We start from the raw sequence: 16346 nt of genomic DNA, 5'->3' as shown, positions 1-16346 counted from the left end.
GGCTCAAAGAAAAACCACTTAGAAGAGGTGCAGATGTATCTCTGCTACGGAACTCACATACAAAGCCCTCGGCTCTGTCACCAGAGCACTGAAGAAGAGTACAGAACTAAGTGAATCCTCCGAAGTCTTCCTTTGCTTCGGTGGTTCTGGTTGAGACTGTTTCTATGTCGGGGTGTGCTGTATGAGAGCAGAGTAAAAAAAAATCAATAAAAATTTCTACATAGAAAGCTCAAGGGTAAGTGAAGAGCCTGTCATCGCCCATACATAATTGATGAACAAGCATAGGTAAGGGATCACACATGGAAGATTCATTAGTCCAAGCATTTCCCAACATCCTAAAGCAATAAGATCAAAAGAAAAGTGAGATCTTTGGTCATTGGAGCCAATAAGAGCAAACTCATCCAAGCGCTGTTTATGCAGATATATATTGTCTTGGATCATCTAAAGAACCAGTGTTCCAAAGGGTCAAACAAAAAATGGAAATCCCTAAACCTAGTTACCAGAGAGCTAGAAGTCAGAGTAAACAGAAGGAGCCAGCTGGAACTAGTTCTTAAACACTGGTAAGTAAGTTCACGGACACCCGAAATAGGCCAAGGGCTACTTAAAATTGCCAAGAAAGTGGAAGGAACAGAGAGGAAATGATCTAGGATAAATGCGGCTTTGTCTTGAAAGACAGAGTTGTGCAAACTGTACACCAAAGTCTTGCTGCTATTTAAATCCAACAAAATGGCTTTTCCTCAGTTCCTAACAAGATAGCCAGTGATTCCAAGGGGCATGGTCACTAGTGTGCTTTCTAACAGCCTGCTCTGCTCAATGATTATTATGCAGTCTTCTTTAAGGTCTTTACAGATCCACAACTAAGCGTCTTCTTCTTGTGAAGTCCTGCTGCTCAGGACATGTGATATGACCATTGGTCGCAGGCTTTGTTTGATCATTTCGCTCTGTGCTACAATTCCATTATTTTATCATTTCTGTTTTATACAGTGGGTCCATATGCAGAAATGCCACTCTATATTAGATCATACACAGTGTGTAATCAGACCCTTAGGTTTCTTTCAAGAGGGGACAAGATTCAGAAAGATATTAGAATTGGGGGCAAGGTAGGTGAATAGTTTTCAAATACTACTTTGTAATTAGAGCAAATAATAATAACCTTTTAGGATAACAGAAAAAGTTCTATGCCAAAGGCTATTTCAAAATAGAAAGGGACAGGTGATGGAATGGTTCCGTTGGTGAAACTGATTGCCAACGAGCTGGATTACCTGAGTTGGAACTTACATGGTAGAAGAAGAAAATTGACTCCTATATGTTGTATGACTTGCACATGTGTACCATGGCATGCAAACCCCCACACCCTAATGAGTAAATTGATTAAACGATAACATTTAAAACATCAGCAGCTGACAATTTGTCACGGGAATTTATCACTGATGCAACCATGTGCTGCTTAAGCAGTTTCTATGTGGCTGCTTCTTTCTGTCTTATGCTGGAGACTGGAACACACAGGGAAGACATTTGAGAAAAGGGAAATGAACATGAAGTAGGAGAGAGCATGAGCAAGAACTCAAAAGGGATAGACAAGTCTTCTTGGTCCTTTCTGACTCTGGCTTCTTCAGTGATTTTTTTTCACATATATATATATTTGCTTCCTACTTAGTGGAGCTGAATGCACACATGGCCAGGATGACTGGGAAACCAATGAAACAGATCTGGGAGAAGAGTGAAATACTTGTCAACAATCTGCTGCCTTGTGAATTGAATTGAGCTTTAAAAAAGTCCGATGTTTCAGTTTTACCTCCAGATATTTCTTATTGGGGTTAGGGAGATGGCTGTGTTATTAAGAACTTGCTCCAGAAACACGAGGTCTTCATGTCAGAAGCCAGGCACAACAAACATGTGCCTATAATCCTACTGCAGGAAAGGAAGAAACAGGAAGACCTCTGGGGCTTATAGCTAAATTAATAACCTCCTTATAGATTTTAATCAAAATAAAAAAATGTTAAGGTCTGAGAGCTGGAGAAACAGATCAGTGGATAAAGTACTTATAACGTAAGCTTGAGGACCAGAGTTCGGGTCCCCAGGATTCGCAAAACAGACCGTGTAATCCTAGCATGGAAAGATGAGGGGAGGAGACAAGAGAAACCCAGGAAGTTCACAGGCTACCCTGGCAGGTGCAGTAGGAAGAAGCAAGAAACTCTGCCCCAAGCAAGGTTGTCCTCTGACCTCCACAGCACTTGTGCTTGTACTTACACACATATACAAACACAAATGTGAGTGTGAACATACACATAGTGAACATACACATACACATTATACCCACATGTGTACTCATACACATATGAAAAGAAAGGAAATAAGATTGAGAAAAGTTGCCAGAAATATTCAACATCAGTCTCTGCTCCCCATAGATACACACATGCGCGCGCGCACACACACACACACACACACACACACACACAAAACCTTTTCTGTGGTCCACTCTAATTATAAAACTCATGGAATGAAGAGACTTTCAAAATAGTTTTGTTCAACCTCAAAAAGTCGACTCCTTAGAAAAAACAACCATTAAGCATTCATTTGTGATTTATTATGAGAAAGGATGAAAGGATGGGAATGGCAGACATTTGGGTTCTTATGCTAGTCACGAGGTAAACTTATAGTGAGGCCTTAGCATTTTTTTTTTAACTGAAGAAGAACTAATTCAAGGTTTAGGTTAGGAGAGAAGAATTGTTATATACAAGATTATTGCAAAACAGGTTGCAGGGGTTGGGACTATTGAAATAGAGATGCAGCAGACCTATGATCTGCAAACATCCAAACATGGGAGAGGTGAGAAGGGGTGTTCTTCTTTGCAGTGGAGAAAGCCAGCCTATGGAGAGCCCTCATGGGGAGGAGGAGACATCTGTGTGGGAGTGTTGGCTCAGGCTGAGAGTGGGCCAAAGTTCAGTCAGGTGATGAGGGCAAACTCAACTGAAGTTGTGTCAAGTTGGCTAACACAAACCTTGTTCTTTCAGGTCCACGAGAATGAACAGTTTAGCTATTTATGACAAAGGAATAAGCAGAACCATAAAGAACTTTGTACAGGGACCTGGAACAGGCAGCAGTGTCTGCTATGGATCAGAGAACATTTTACCTGAGTTCAATTTATTTTGTGGAAGCTGTTAGGGGGAAGGCATGCTGTATACTGAGCAGGGGAAAGTAGAGACATTTGATCTGTTTAGTTAATAATTATTGTCTAATTGATTTATGAGTTCGGCTCATAGTTTTTGAAGCAAAAATGGGGATTTGGAGGGTCTGTATTTATCTCTGTCCTGGGAGAACAAGGAGGGCGCATGTAAGACCCACATGAGATGGGGAGGGTGGTCCTTCCAGTGGGCTGTTCACCTAATACAGATTGGGTTGGGAAGATTTCTTCTTTCTTTTTTTGTTTTTTAAAATTAGTTAATTAGTTAATTAATTAATTTTACATCCAGACGGCAGCCTCCTGTCCCTCCTCTCTTCCCACTTCTTTCCTCCACCAATCCCCATTCACCCATAGTCCCCGAATCCCTCCTAATCTATACTAGGAGGATTTCTTTAACCAGTGTTTGTGCTAAGTCAGTGTTTGGGTAAAATCCAGCATTGCCAATCTCTTGGAAAACTGATCTTCTGAAATATATGTTGGCCTTAACCTTTGCTGCCTTGGTAATGAGCCCTGCATGTTTTTCCATGAGTAGCTAAGACTTCAAAATACTGCATCCGTGGTTCCTGCTATGGCTACATAGACAAGTGTTGATTATTTTAGAGAATCTAAACATTATACTAGAGACTCTCACATTATACAATGATGATGGAAGATTGTACATTCACTTTGGAAAAAAGATAAGCAGATACTTAAAAAGCCAAATGCATGGCATATAGTTCTGGAAATAAAAGCATTCTAATGAATGTGTACATTTACTGGCATAATAATTTTATGAATAATGGTATATAAACCATAACAGACCAAGTGTCCATAAGAGTAAAGGATAAAAATTCTGATTCATGCATTATGAAATATTATCTACTGATTAAAAGTAATAAATGTACTGCTGAAATATAAAATAATTGCATTTGACTATTAAAAGAAACTAGTGTCAAAATATATTTTAATGTATTATACATGGAAAAATACAACACAATTCTGATATAGATTTAGTATATAAATATGTACTAAATAATTCCATTTAATTTATATTTTTGTTGAAGGACAATTGTAGAGTCAAAAACTATTGATGATTTCTTGGATACAAGAGTCAGATAAAGAGATTGTTGGACTTATGAATGTGTGGAAATGGTATGAATTATTATTATAGTGCAAGTTAAACAAATGTAGTCATTTACCATAACTCATAAAATTATTAATTTAAACTTGGTGAGATATTTTTTGTTTTATTTTTTCTTGTTTTGTTTTGTTTTTCAAGACAGGGTTTCTCTGTAGCTTTGGAGTCTGTCCTGGAACTAGTTATTGTAGACCAGGCTGGCCCCAAACTCATAGATATCCTCCTGCCTCTGCCTCCCGAGTGCTGGGATTAGAGGCATGTGCTACTACCACCTGGCTAGTTTTACCATACTTAAATTAAAAATAAATGAGTCGAGACAGAGAGATAGCTCAACAGTTAAGAGTACTTAGTGCCTTTCCAGAGGACCTAGGTTCAATTCCCAGAACCTACATGGCAGCTCACAACTGTCTGTAATTCCCATTCTGGAGGGCCCAACACCAACACCCATTGCAAAACCCCAATATACATAAAATAAAAGTAAATTAACTTAAAAAATTGAGTCAAAGTTAAAGAATATATATCATCTATCTATCTGTTCCTCTCTCTCTCTCTCTCTCTCCTTCCATCCACCCATCTACTTACTTTTTTCTTTTTTTTTAACATTTATTTCTTTACTTAAAATTTCCACTTCCTCCCCACCTCCCTTTTCCCTCTCCCTCTTCCACTTCCCCTCCCTCTCCAGTCCTAAGAGCAGTCAGGGTTCCCTGCCCCGTGGGAAGTCCAAGGTCCTCCCCACTCCATCCAGGTCTAGGAAGATGAGCATTCAAACAAACCAGGCTCCCACAAAACCAGTCCATGCAGTAGAATCAAAACCCAGTGCCATTATCCTTGGCTTCTCAGTCAGCCTTCATTGACAGTCACATTCAGAGAGTCCAGTTTGATCACATGCTCCATCACTCCCAGTCCAGCTGGCCTTGGTGAGCTCCCATTAGATCAGTCCCACCGTCTCAGTGGGTGGACACACCCCTCGCGGTTCTGACTTCCTTGCTCATGTTCTCCCTCCTTCTGCTCCTCATTTGGACCTTGGGGGGCTCAGTCCAGTGCTCCAATGTGGGTCTCTGTCTCTATCTCCATCCATTGCCAGATGAAGGTTCTACGGTGATATGCAAGATATTCATCAGTGTGGCTATGGGACAAGACCAGTTCAGGCACGGTCTTCTCTGCTGCGCGAGGAACAAACTGGGGACATCTTCTTGGACTTGGGAACCCTTCTAGAGTCAAGTCTCTTACCAACCCTAAAATGGCTCCCTTAATTAAGATATTTACTTTCCTGCTCCCATATCCACCCTTCCTCCATCCCACCCATCCTATTCCCCCAAGCTCTCCCCAGTCCTCCCCTTCTCCCTTCTCTCTACCCATCTCCCCTTACACCCCCCCCCCCCCGCGCCCGTGCGCCCAACTTTTGCCTGGAAATCTTGTCTACTTCCAATATCCAGGAGGATAACTATATATTTTCTTTGGATTCACCTTCTTATTTAGCTTCTCTAGGATCACAAATTATAGGTTCAATGTCCTTTATTTATGGCTAGAATCCACTTATGAGTGAGTACATATCATACTCATCTTTTTGGGTCTGGGTTATCTCACTCAGTAAAGCGTTTTGTATTTCCATCCATTTGCATGCAAAATTCAAGATGTCATTGTTTTTTTATCACTGAGTAAAACTCTAAAGTGTATATGTTCCACACCTTCTTTAACCATTCTTCTATTGAGGGGCACCTAGGTTGTTTCCAGGTTCTGGCTATATCTTAATTAAGGGAGTCATTTTAGGGTTTGCAAGAGACTTGACTCTAAAGGGGTTCCCAGGTCCAAGGAGAGGTCCCTAGATTGTTCCTTGGGCAGCAGAGGAGAGGGTACCTGAACTGGCCTTGTCCCATAGCCACACTAGTGAATATCTTGCATATCATCATAGAACCTTCATCTGGCAATGGATGGAGATAGAGACAGAGACCCACATTGGAGAGCTTGACTGAGCTCCCAAGGTCCAAATGAGGAGCAGAAGGAGGGAGAACATGAGCAAGGAAGGCAGGACTATGAGGGGTTCGTCCACCCACTGAGACGGTGGGACTGATCTAATGGGAGCTCACCAAGGCCAGCTGAACTGGGAGTGATGGAGCATGTGATCAAACTAGACACTTTTAATGTGGCTAGCAATGAAGGCTGACTGAGAAGCCCCGGATAATGGCACTGGGTTTTGATTCTACTGCATGGACTGACTTTGTGGGAGCCTGGTTTGCTTGGATGCACACCTTTATAGACCTGGATGGAGGGGGAAGACCTTGGACTTCCCACGGGGCAGGGAACCCTGACTGCTCTTAGGACTGGAGAGGGAGGGGGAGGTGGGGAGGGGGAGAAAGGTGGGGAGGAGGTGGAAATTCTTAATAAATAAGTAAGTAAAAACAAATAGTGCTGCTATGAACATAGTTGAACAAATGCTTTTGTAGTATGATAGGGCATCTCTTGGGTATATTCCCAAGAGTGGAATTGCTGGGTCCTGAGGGAGGTTGACTCCCAGTTTCCTGAGAAACCGCCACACTGATTTCCAAAGTGGCTGCACAAGCTTGCATTCCCACCAACAATGAATGAGTGTTCCCCTCACCCCACATCCTTTCCAGCATAGGCTATCGTTGGTGTTTGTGATTTTAGATATTCTGACAGGTGTAAGATGGTATCTCAAAGCTGTTTTGATTTCCATTTCCTTGATTGCTAAGGAGGTTGAGCATGACCTTAAGTGTCTTTTGGCCATTTGAATTTCTTCTGTTGAGAATTCTCTGTTCAGTTCAGTACCCCATTTTTTTTAATGGGTTAGTTAGATGTTTAGTGTCTAGTTTCTTGAGTTCTTTATATATTTTGAAGATCAGACCTTTGTCTGATGCGGGGTTGGTGAAGACCTTCTCCCAATCAGTAGGTTGCCTTTTTGTCTTAATGACAGTGTCCTTTGCTTTACAGAAGCTTCTCAGTTTCAGGAGGTTCCATTTATTCATTGTTGCTCTTATTGTCTGTGCTACTGGGATTCTACCTAGGAAGTGGTCTCCTGTGCCCACGTGTTGTAGACTACTTTCCACTTTCTCTTCTATTAGGTTCAATGTGACTTATTAATCTGTTTATCTCTATGTAAAATTATTCTAACACAATGTCAACTCTGATAAGGTGTACTATAACATCATTACAATCCACATGGAAGAGCTCAGAAGAAACACCTTCATCTTTTGCTTTTCTTTTTTGTTTTCAATATCGAGAAATGGTGTACTTCATCTACGTATTAAGATATGTTGACAAATAATGAGCAAGCATAGAGCTAGGTGCTTTTCAGTAGACTTAAAGGCTACTACCTAATTTATATGACCTCATTTACAAAGTGCCAGTGACACAGATAACCCATCCATCTTAATCCCTTTCAGTTTGCTTTAAATTTACAAGTGTTTGTATAGAAGAAAAGTCACTCAATGGACTTATCAGTGTATGTATCTCAGTGGTCTAGTACTTGCTTAGTATGCTTAAGGACCTAGGCTTAATCCCCAATACTACTGCACACATGTGCACACACACAAATCTATTAAAATTTGCCCATTTATGCTTTGAGCATAGGTTTGTTAACATCATATACCCTTTATTGCTAGAATTGTAGATGTTATAAGAATGAAAGCAAATCTTCAGAAATATTTTTAAAGTTTGAAAAATGATGTTCATGATCATTTCACAGTGATACCTATCCCTTCTTCCATTTAGTGAAAATTTTAGTATAGGCGGAACCCAGGAAACAGTAGGAATATACCTTAAATCATGAACTAGAATGTCCCATTGTGTCTGCATATATTCTAACTCTTCTCATTCTTTGGCCTTTCTTTTTGAATTTTTTGAATTTTTTGAAAATTAATTATGTGAGTACTATATTTATATCATTTTTCCTTTCTCTCCCTCTCCTTCCTCCATGTGTTCCACCCTGACTCTTTCTAAATTAATGGGAATTTACTCATACATTATGGTTACATGTATACACACACACACACACACACACACACACACACACCTTGCTGAGTTTATTAGTGCTATGCATTTCTGTTTAGGGCTGACCTCTTGGGATCGGATAACCTATCATGAGACTCGTTACTGGGAAGACTGACTCCTCTTCTCTCAGCAGCCATTGATCATCTGTAGATCTTCATCTAGGGGAGGAGCCTTGTGGGAATTCCCCTGTCTACACTGGCATATCAATTGATATTGTCATTTTTTCAGTCTTATTTTGGTAACCATATTGTTGAGATTTCTGAAGTATAGTTTCCCTGTCATATATTATCTTAGTCAGTATTCTATTATTGTCCTGAGACACCATAACCTCAGCAACTCTTATAAAGGAAAACATTTAATTGGGTCTTGCCTACAGTTTCAGAGATTTAGTCCATTGTAATCAGATTGGTGAGCATGGTGGTATGCAGGCAGACATGGTGCTGGAGAAGGAGCTTAGATTTCTACAACCTGATTCACAGACCGCAGCAAGAGGAAGAGAAAGCCATTGGGCCTGGTTTAGGCTTCTGAAACCCCAAAGCCCATCTCCAGTGGCACACCTCCTCCAAAAAGGCCACACCTCCTGTCCTAAGTAGTGCCACTCTTCAATGACTAAACATTCAAATACATACGCCTATAGTAGCCTTTCTTCTTCAAACCACCACGTATATAGAAGACACCATCTCACAGCAGATGTCTTTGGCATTTCTTAATCTCTTTTTTAGGATAACGTAGCTGCCAAGATGCTCCATTTGCGAAGTTCACAGATGCTGCAGATGTTGGAGAAGTCCTTAAGGAAACACCTTCCCGAGTCCTTAAAGGTGAATGTGGAATGTCCTTGTGGAAAATGGACTATCAAGTGTCTAGGAACAAGATGGTAAAGAGAAGGAACATTTACTGAACTGTGTTCTGGGTTAGGTATTTAGTTTGTGGCCAACATTTAGTTGATATCACCCTGAGGCAAGGAGGGCATACTGTACACATTTTACTGAAGAGGAAATAAAAGCTCTGTTGGATCACACCACAATGAGTGGCAATGTGATCTAGGTGATCTTTGCTGACTCAGGGACATTCCTTGTGCTTACATAGGAATTGTTTTATATAACACAGGCTGTTTCCCAGAGTTGCAAGTTGACAAAGCCAGTGATGTTAATGTTTAATGCTTTTCTGACTGATGACATGTGAGAAGAGGTTAAACCATATGACTCTTTCTCAAAACTAATAATTATTCAATTCTTGTTTCACCAGCTTCATAAGAACTGCATGTAATTTTGCATGAACAAAAAATTATATTTTAGAAATGTATCTATAACTTTGTGTATTATAGCTTTCCCCATAATTATTTATGCATATTATAAATGGCTAGACTGTTACTAAGAATAAGGAATATCTTTGTATTACAGCAAAGATGTTGATTTATCCAGACAATTTACACTCATAGCAATAAAGGCTCAGCATGAGAGAAAAGTTGGTAGAACTAAAAGGAAAAATAAACCCACATGTTGTGGGAGGCCACTTGTTTGTTTCCAGTTGCCCAGATTCTTGACATAACCACCCAGAAACTGTATTAATTAAATCACGACTTGACCTATTAGTGCTATCTTCTTATTGGCTAACTTTTACATATTAATTTAACCCATTTCTATTAATCTGCATTTAGCCACGTGGCTATGGTTTACCAGCAAGGTTCTGTCCTGCGTCTGTCTCTGGTGGGGCTACATGACTTCTCCTGACTCTGCCTTCCTTCTCCCACCATTCAGTTCATTCTTCTCTGCCTAGCTCTATTCTATCCTATCATAGGCCAAAATAGCTTCTTTATTCATTAACCAATAAAAGCAACACATATACAGAAGGACTTCCCACATCAGCTCCCTTTTTCTGTTTAAATAAAAAGGAGGGTTTTAACTTTAACATAGTAAAATTACATATAACAAAATAGGCATTAAGCAAGAATTACTGGTACAATATTTATATTTACTTTATCTTTTATCATAACTAAGGAGAACTATAATTATACCTATCTATTCTTCAACTCCATCAAAGACTCCAGAAGGTAACTGGAAGTACATTGTAAGCAACTTCTAAAACTCTAGAATTCACAGAGACATCTTGCTATCTGGACAGTTACTCAAAATTATTCTGTACTGTTCCATCTTCAGCCTACAGGCCCATAGTATCTAGCAGACTTTTCCATGAAGCAAAAAGTTTCAAAGATAGTTTTGCCTGTTTTGGCAGTTTGTCAGTCCCTTTCTTCTGTGTCCTGCAGAATGTCTGGCAGACTCTTTCATGAAGCAGGACCCTGAAGAACCACCTAACTTTCTTTAGGCAGTTTCAACAGTCATTTTTCTGTGATTCCTACGAGTTTAGTCAAACAGTTAAGGCAAGAGCAACTTCTTGCCCAAATGACTAACAAACTCCCTGAGGAGCCTCTTCAATGCCCATCATCCTCTTGAAGTAGATTGGTGCTGCCAGGAGTAGATGTGTCTCATGTCACCAGAACCCTAAGTTATTTAAATTCCATATTCTACAGCTCTTTGAAGTGGTTGAAGATTACCTATCTATGCAGAATACAATCTCTATGTATTTAAAAAACCTGGTTAGTTTAACTGTAAGTATGACAAACATGAATACTGACCTATAATTCTTAATACCTATATATCTTAAAGGCTAAGACTTCACATTAGAATATTAAACAATTTTTTAAACAACTGTACAACAAATGAGGACAATGACCTCAAAATGTAAACAATGTATAAGTATCTTCATCAGAGATCAAAATGTATATTTGTGGGAGGCTGCTTGTTTGTTTCTGGCTGCCCAGACTCCTGAAATAACCACTCAGAAACTGTATTAATTAAATCACTGCTTGACCCATTAGCTCTAGCTTCTTATTTGCCAACTCTTACATCTTAATTTAACCCATTTCTATTAATGTGTGTATTGACGTGTGGCTGTGGCTTACTAGCAAGATTCCATCCTGCATCTGTCTCTGGCAGGACTACATGACTTCTCCTGACCCTACCTTATCTCAACATTCAGTTCAGTCTTCTCTACCTAGCTCTATTCTATCCTGTCACAGGCCAAAACAGCTTCTTTATTCATTAACCAATAAAAGCAACACATATACAGAAGAACTTTCCACACCACCCACAAGTATAATTAAGGCTAATACTCTTCTTTCCTTCATGTATAGAGGTGATGGAAAGAATATAAAAGGAGTGAATACCCAAGAAACGTTGGGAACTCACTGTATTAACTGCCACTTAAAGAATATTTTCATTAGCTGTAGCAGAATCCACATTCTGTTCAAATGTTCATAACATTTTTCAAGACAGAATATGTAAAATTCTAACATATATATATATCATTTATATAAATAGCAATATAGAGTTGAAATATTACTGAAATCACATTAAATGTTTGAAAAGTACATGTTAAATTGTATAAAATATAAATTACATTAAAATCACATTAAGTGTTTTAAAAACACATAAATAATATTCTTGGAATTTAGGTTCTGGGCAGATGGCTCAGGGGTAAAAGTGCGTGCTTGTTTTGCATGTGTAAGAACCCGAGTATGGAATCCCTAGTACTCAAGTAAAAAGTCAGGCATGGACCTGCACACCTATAATAGCAGTGCTCTAGGTAGTAGAGACAGGCAGATCACTGGAACTTACTGTTTGCTAACCTCCTCCAGGTTCAGTGAGAGACCTGTCTCAGAGAGACAAGGTGGAGAGAAATAGAACAGGACATCCAGTACTCTTCTCCAGCCCTCTCACCTCTGCAGACATATGAGCATGCATGTCTGCACATATATCACACATGCACATGCATACATACACACATTAAAACAAAATTATATTTAAAATTAAAAAGTATGCCTGGAAATTCCCCAAATTTCTGCAAATTATGAAAACACAATAATAAATGAACTATGCTTCCAAGTTAGAAAAAAATTTAGACTAAATTAATTGAATAGCAATGGAGGTACAGCAACAACCAATGTGTTGATTAATGTGAAACACATAGAACTTCTTTTACTAAAACTATACAAATGATCTCAATTACTTGTCTTATTTCCAGCCCAGAATCTAGAAAAATCAGAACAAATAAACCCTCTAGCAAGCAGAGTAAAGTAAACCATAAAAGAAAAAAAAATATACATTTGAACAGAAATAAATGTATCTGAGTGAGAAATAAAAGTAAAGAAAATTAATCATCCATTTATAATCGGGTTTCTAGAAACATTGTTGATAATATTACAACCAAACTGACCTAGAATAGAGAAGATAAATATTCCCCAAATGAAAAATAATATATGAGATATCTTTAAAAATCTAAAGGGCATCATAAACATAACAAGGATGTTCTGTAATTGAAAATATGCTCATAGATTTCAGATATGCTGTTATTATGTGACAAATACAAATTAACAAAGTTTTCTTAAGAATATACAATTAATAGCCAGGCAGTGGTGGCACTCAGTGGGGGATGGGGAGGGAGGCAGAGGTAGGTGGATCTCTGTGAGTTCAAGGCCAGCCTGATTTACAAGAGCTAGTTCCAGGACATGCTTCAAAGCTACAGAGAAACCCTGTCTCAAAAAAATAGAATATACAATCTTAAATAGTCCTGCACACACAGATACATATGAAAACATTCTGACAAAGGAAATGCTTTATCTAGATAACATACATAAAGAATAAATAATACCAACCACACACAACATTAGTCAGCATACAACAGAGGAGGATATGTCTAAATTTATTTTATAATATCAGAGTTATTATGGTAACACAACCAAAATTATATACCAATAGAAAGCTATAGAACTGTATTCATCATTAGCATAAACACAAAAGTCCTCAAAAATACTACCAAGACATCAAGGTACATTTAAACAATAGGTGTGACTCCATGCTTAATCAATACAAATCATCATACCAATACACTACTGAATAAAACTTCTAAGATCCTTCTTAGTTTCTTTTCTGAGACAATCTCACAACATAGCCCAAACTGCCTGCATCTTACAACTGATTCATGCTGGCCTCAAATTCATGACTATCCTCTGCGTTAGTCTCTAAAATGCTCAAATTACCGGTGTAAACCACCATGACCAACTTTTTGTGTATTTTAAGACAAGAACTTGATAAGTAGTCCAAACTGCTCTTTAGCTTATCATCACCCTGCCTAACCCCCCTGATTACCTACATTACAGGTATGCACCACCACACTTAGCTTGACCTTTATTAATAGGTATAGAGAAAATGTGAGACAAAATATAGTACTCTTGATAAATATGAAACTCAGAAAACTAGGAAAAAAGAGAATTTGTTCAATATGACAAAAAAGCATGTAGGTGTGATGCACAATTAAGATCTTTCTATTTAGCAAAGAAATGGAATATTTTGCTTAAGATGGATAACTTAAGCAATGATATCCATTCTCCCTGATCCTATTTAATGAAACATTGGTGACCTAACCAGTATATAATCCAATAAAAATAAAGTAGTACATATGGTGGTGGTTGGGGGAGGTAAAATGTAGTGTGTTCTCAGAGGACATGATCACCTAAAGAGTCCACAAAACAATCTTCTGGACTTAAGTTTAATAAGGCTAAAGGATTCAAGATCAATATGCAAGTAGAACAACTCAATTCTATTTGTATACATTAGCAATTAATGAATAATGGGAACAAAAAACTTAAAATAGTTACCACCTACAATAGCACAAAACAAAACAAAACAAAATCCCCACCAAACGCCAAGCTCCCTCAGCAGGAGATAGAGACTCTAAGTGGGTGACATTTTCTTTTGTTAGCCACTGGTATATCTGGATTCTTCTGGGCAATAGGAAGCTAATGTATTTAGTACGATTATTATACTGATTGTGAGGATGAGAAACACGAACAGTGTAATATTCTATTAACTTTCCCAGATGCTCTGACAATATGCATAGCTGTCATTCATAGACTAAGCCGCATTAGATTCCTGTAATTCTAAGTCACTGCTCCTTTTGATGAGACAGGGAGGGTATCTGTCAAAATGGCAGAGTCCATGGTTCTGGTTTAAAATTCTTTGTCCAAAAAATTCATTGGACAGTTAAATAATACCACAGCACAGCTCTACCTGATGGGGATGGCAGAAGTCATAACGGCAGCACAGCTGTTTGACAAGGATCCAGCAAAACTGAGCCACATGATGGCTGCCATAGTGCTTCTCCTCTCCACCACTGCATACATGAGAGACAGTTTGCAAATATTGGATTGATGGAAAATTTCTGATGAATCATTCATGCCTTCTCCCTGGAATGCTATTTCCAAGCCTCCCTGAGAGAGTCCTAAACATATTATTTCCTCCATTTTAGGGAGATATTCTTATCTACTTGAAGGTCTTCTTTATGCCTTGTAGGTTGTGACACACATAAAGAAGTCAGAGGTCTCTTTATGAGGCTATGAGATATTTTTGAAACCTCTCACCCTGTACTTACCCAGGAACAAGATATTCAAAACAAAGTAAACTTAAAAAGGGCAACAAGATTCGGTGGGCTAGAGGAGTTGGCCACAGTTCAGATTGCAAGCCTCTTACCACTATGCACTCAAGCAATTATGTGGCATATATAGCAACAAAGTTAGACTAGCTGAAACTACCTTTGTCCTACACAGAGACTTATACTGATGGGCAAAGAATGATGTAGAAAGATGATAAAAGTATTCTATAAAGATATAAAATATAAATAGTACATTATACCAAAATTTGAATAACAACTGCAGCAGCTTGGGCCTAAGGATATTTCTTGGGTGCTGGAACCATTAAGAGTTAATAATGCACTGCTTGGAACATGGCAGCGTGCCTGGAATGGCTTGAAGATTGTCTTGGTCAAATGTCCTTGTAGTCAAGGAAGTAACCAGCCTAAGAACATCGTGTCATATGCCTCTAAATTCCTAGAAACTGGGTTACGAAGTTAATGAGTAAAAATTATAACTCTGTTTATCAATGATGCCAAAACTTGAGGGAAAATGATTGGAAATGATAACTCTATTCTGTTATAGCTTATTAATAACGACTAAAAGATGAGCAAAGAAGTGAAACACATATGTAAAAACAAGAATGATATGATCTATGTTTTGGAACAACGTGACTGTATCCCTACTTACTAAATTTTACATAAGGAAGATGATAGACTGTCAGGCTGCAAGGTTCTCCTGACTACCACAGCCTGCCTGACTCCTCCCTCACCAACTCCTTATATCCTCTGCTGGGACTGTCCACTATCGGGGATGGCTCCCAGATATACCAGGTGTTGGTGTGCTTGCACACAAAGTGAGTAGAGTCAATAAGTCAATATTTTTGTAGACATTCCTGATCAATATTCACTGAAGTCACAGTAAAAGAAAGATATGTGTATTGTAGCTACAGAGTCTCTCTCTAAACAGTGAATATTGAATAGTTCATCACATGTCAAGTGTAATTCATTCCCAATATTAACAATTACGCAGTTATTAAACATTAGTATGTAAATTTCTGATTTTGACATGGAAATATGTCTTTGTACAGTATATGTAAAATTCATATACATTAGGAAATTCCATTGTTTATAAGGTTGTATGGGCATATGTTTATATGGCAGAAAATAGAAATGTATAAGACAAAATTCCATGATGTGAGACTGAGTGATTACTAATCTACTGTATCTGCATATTTAACTATTATAATAGTTTCATGATTTTTGTTTAAAAATCTATTTACTTAAGTATTGGGCTAGATATTGTATAATTTACACACACTAATTTTATAGAGATCAGCATTATTCTGACAACAAAAGGTTTTTACTGTCTCTGTGTAATAAACTGACTGTTCAGTGTGTTGAAATATTTAGGTTTATGGGACTGTCTTCCACATGAATCAGGGAAACCCATTCAAGCTCAAGGCTTTGGTGGACAAGTGGCCTGATTTTAACACAGTGATTGTCCGTCCTCAGGAGCAGGTGAGTTACATCAAAATAATTATATTCCATGGTCAAGTGAAGTGATTTACTGTC

General features: G+C 38.4%; 1 protein-coding gene across 3 annotated transcripts in view; it reads left to right on the top strand.

Moving 5' to 3' along the window:
• LOC125397989 (glycine N-acyltransferase-like protein) overlaps positions 1–16346 on the top strand; it is a 30551-nt gene that overhangs the window by 5838 nt on the left and 8367 nt on the right. For 2 of the 3 annotated variants that reach the window (XM_048430545.3, XM_048430544.3), the window contains exons 2-3: positions 9032–9127; positions 16185–16292. In XM_048430545.3, coding sequence (XP_048286502.1) covers positions 9050–9127; positions 16185–16292 — 186 coding nt within the window. In that variant the 5' untranslated portion in view covers positions 9032–9049. Of the gene's footprint in view, positions 1–3285; positions 3335–9031; positions 9128–16184; positions 16293–16346 lie in introns of those variants that run through there. The other variant, XM_085693651.2, reaches the window with a different exon arrangement.

Source organism: Myodes glareolus, chromosome 7, assembly GCF_982192425.1.
Source record: "Myodes glareolus chromosome 7, mMyoGla1.1, whole genome shotgun sequence".
In the NCBI taxonomy this organism is placed as follows: Eukaryota; Metazoa; Chordata; class Mammalia; order Rodentia; family Cricetidae; genus Myodes; species Myodes glareolus.
This window is presented reverse-complemented; position numbering and strand designations above follow the sequence as displayed.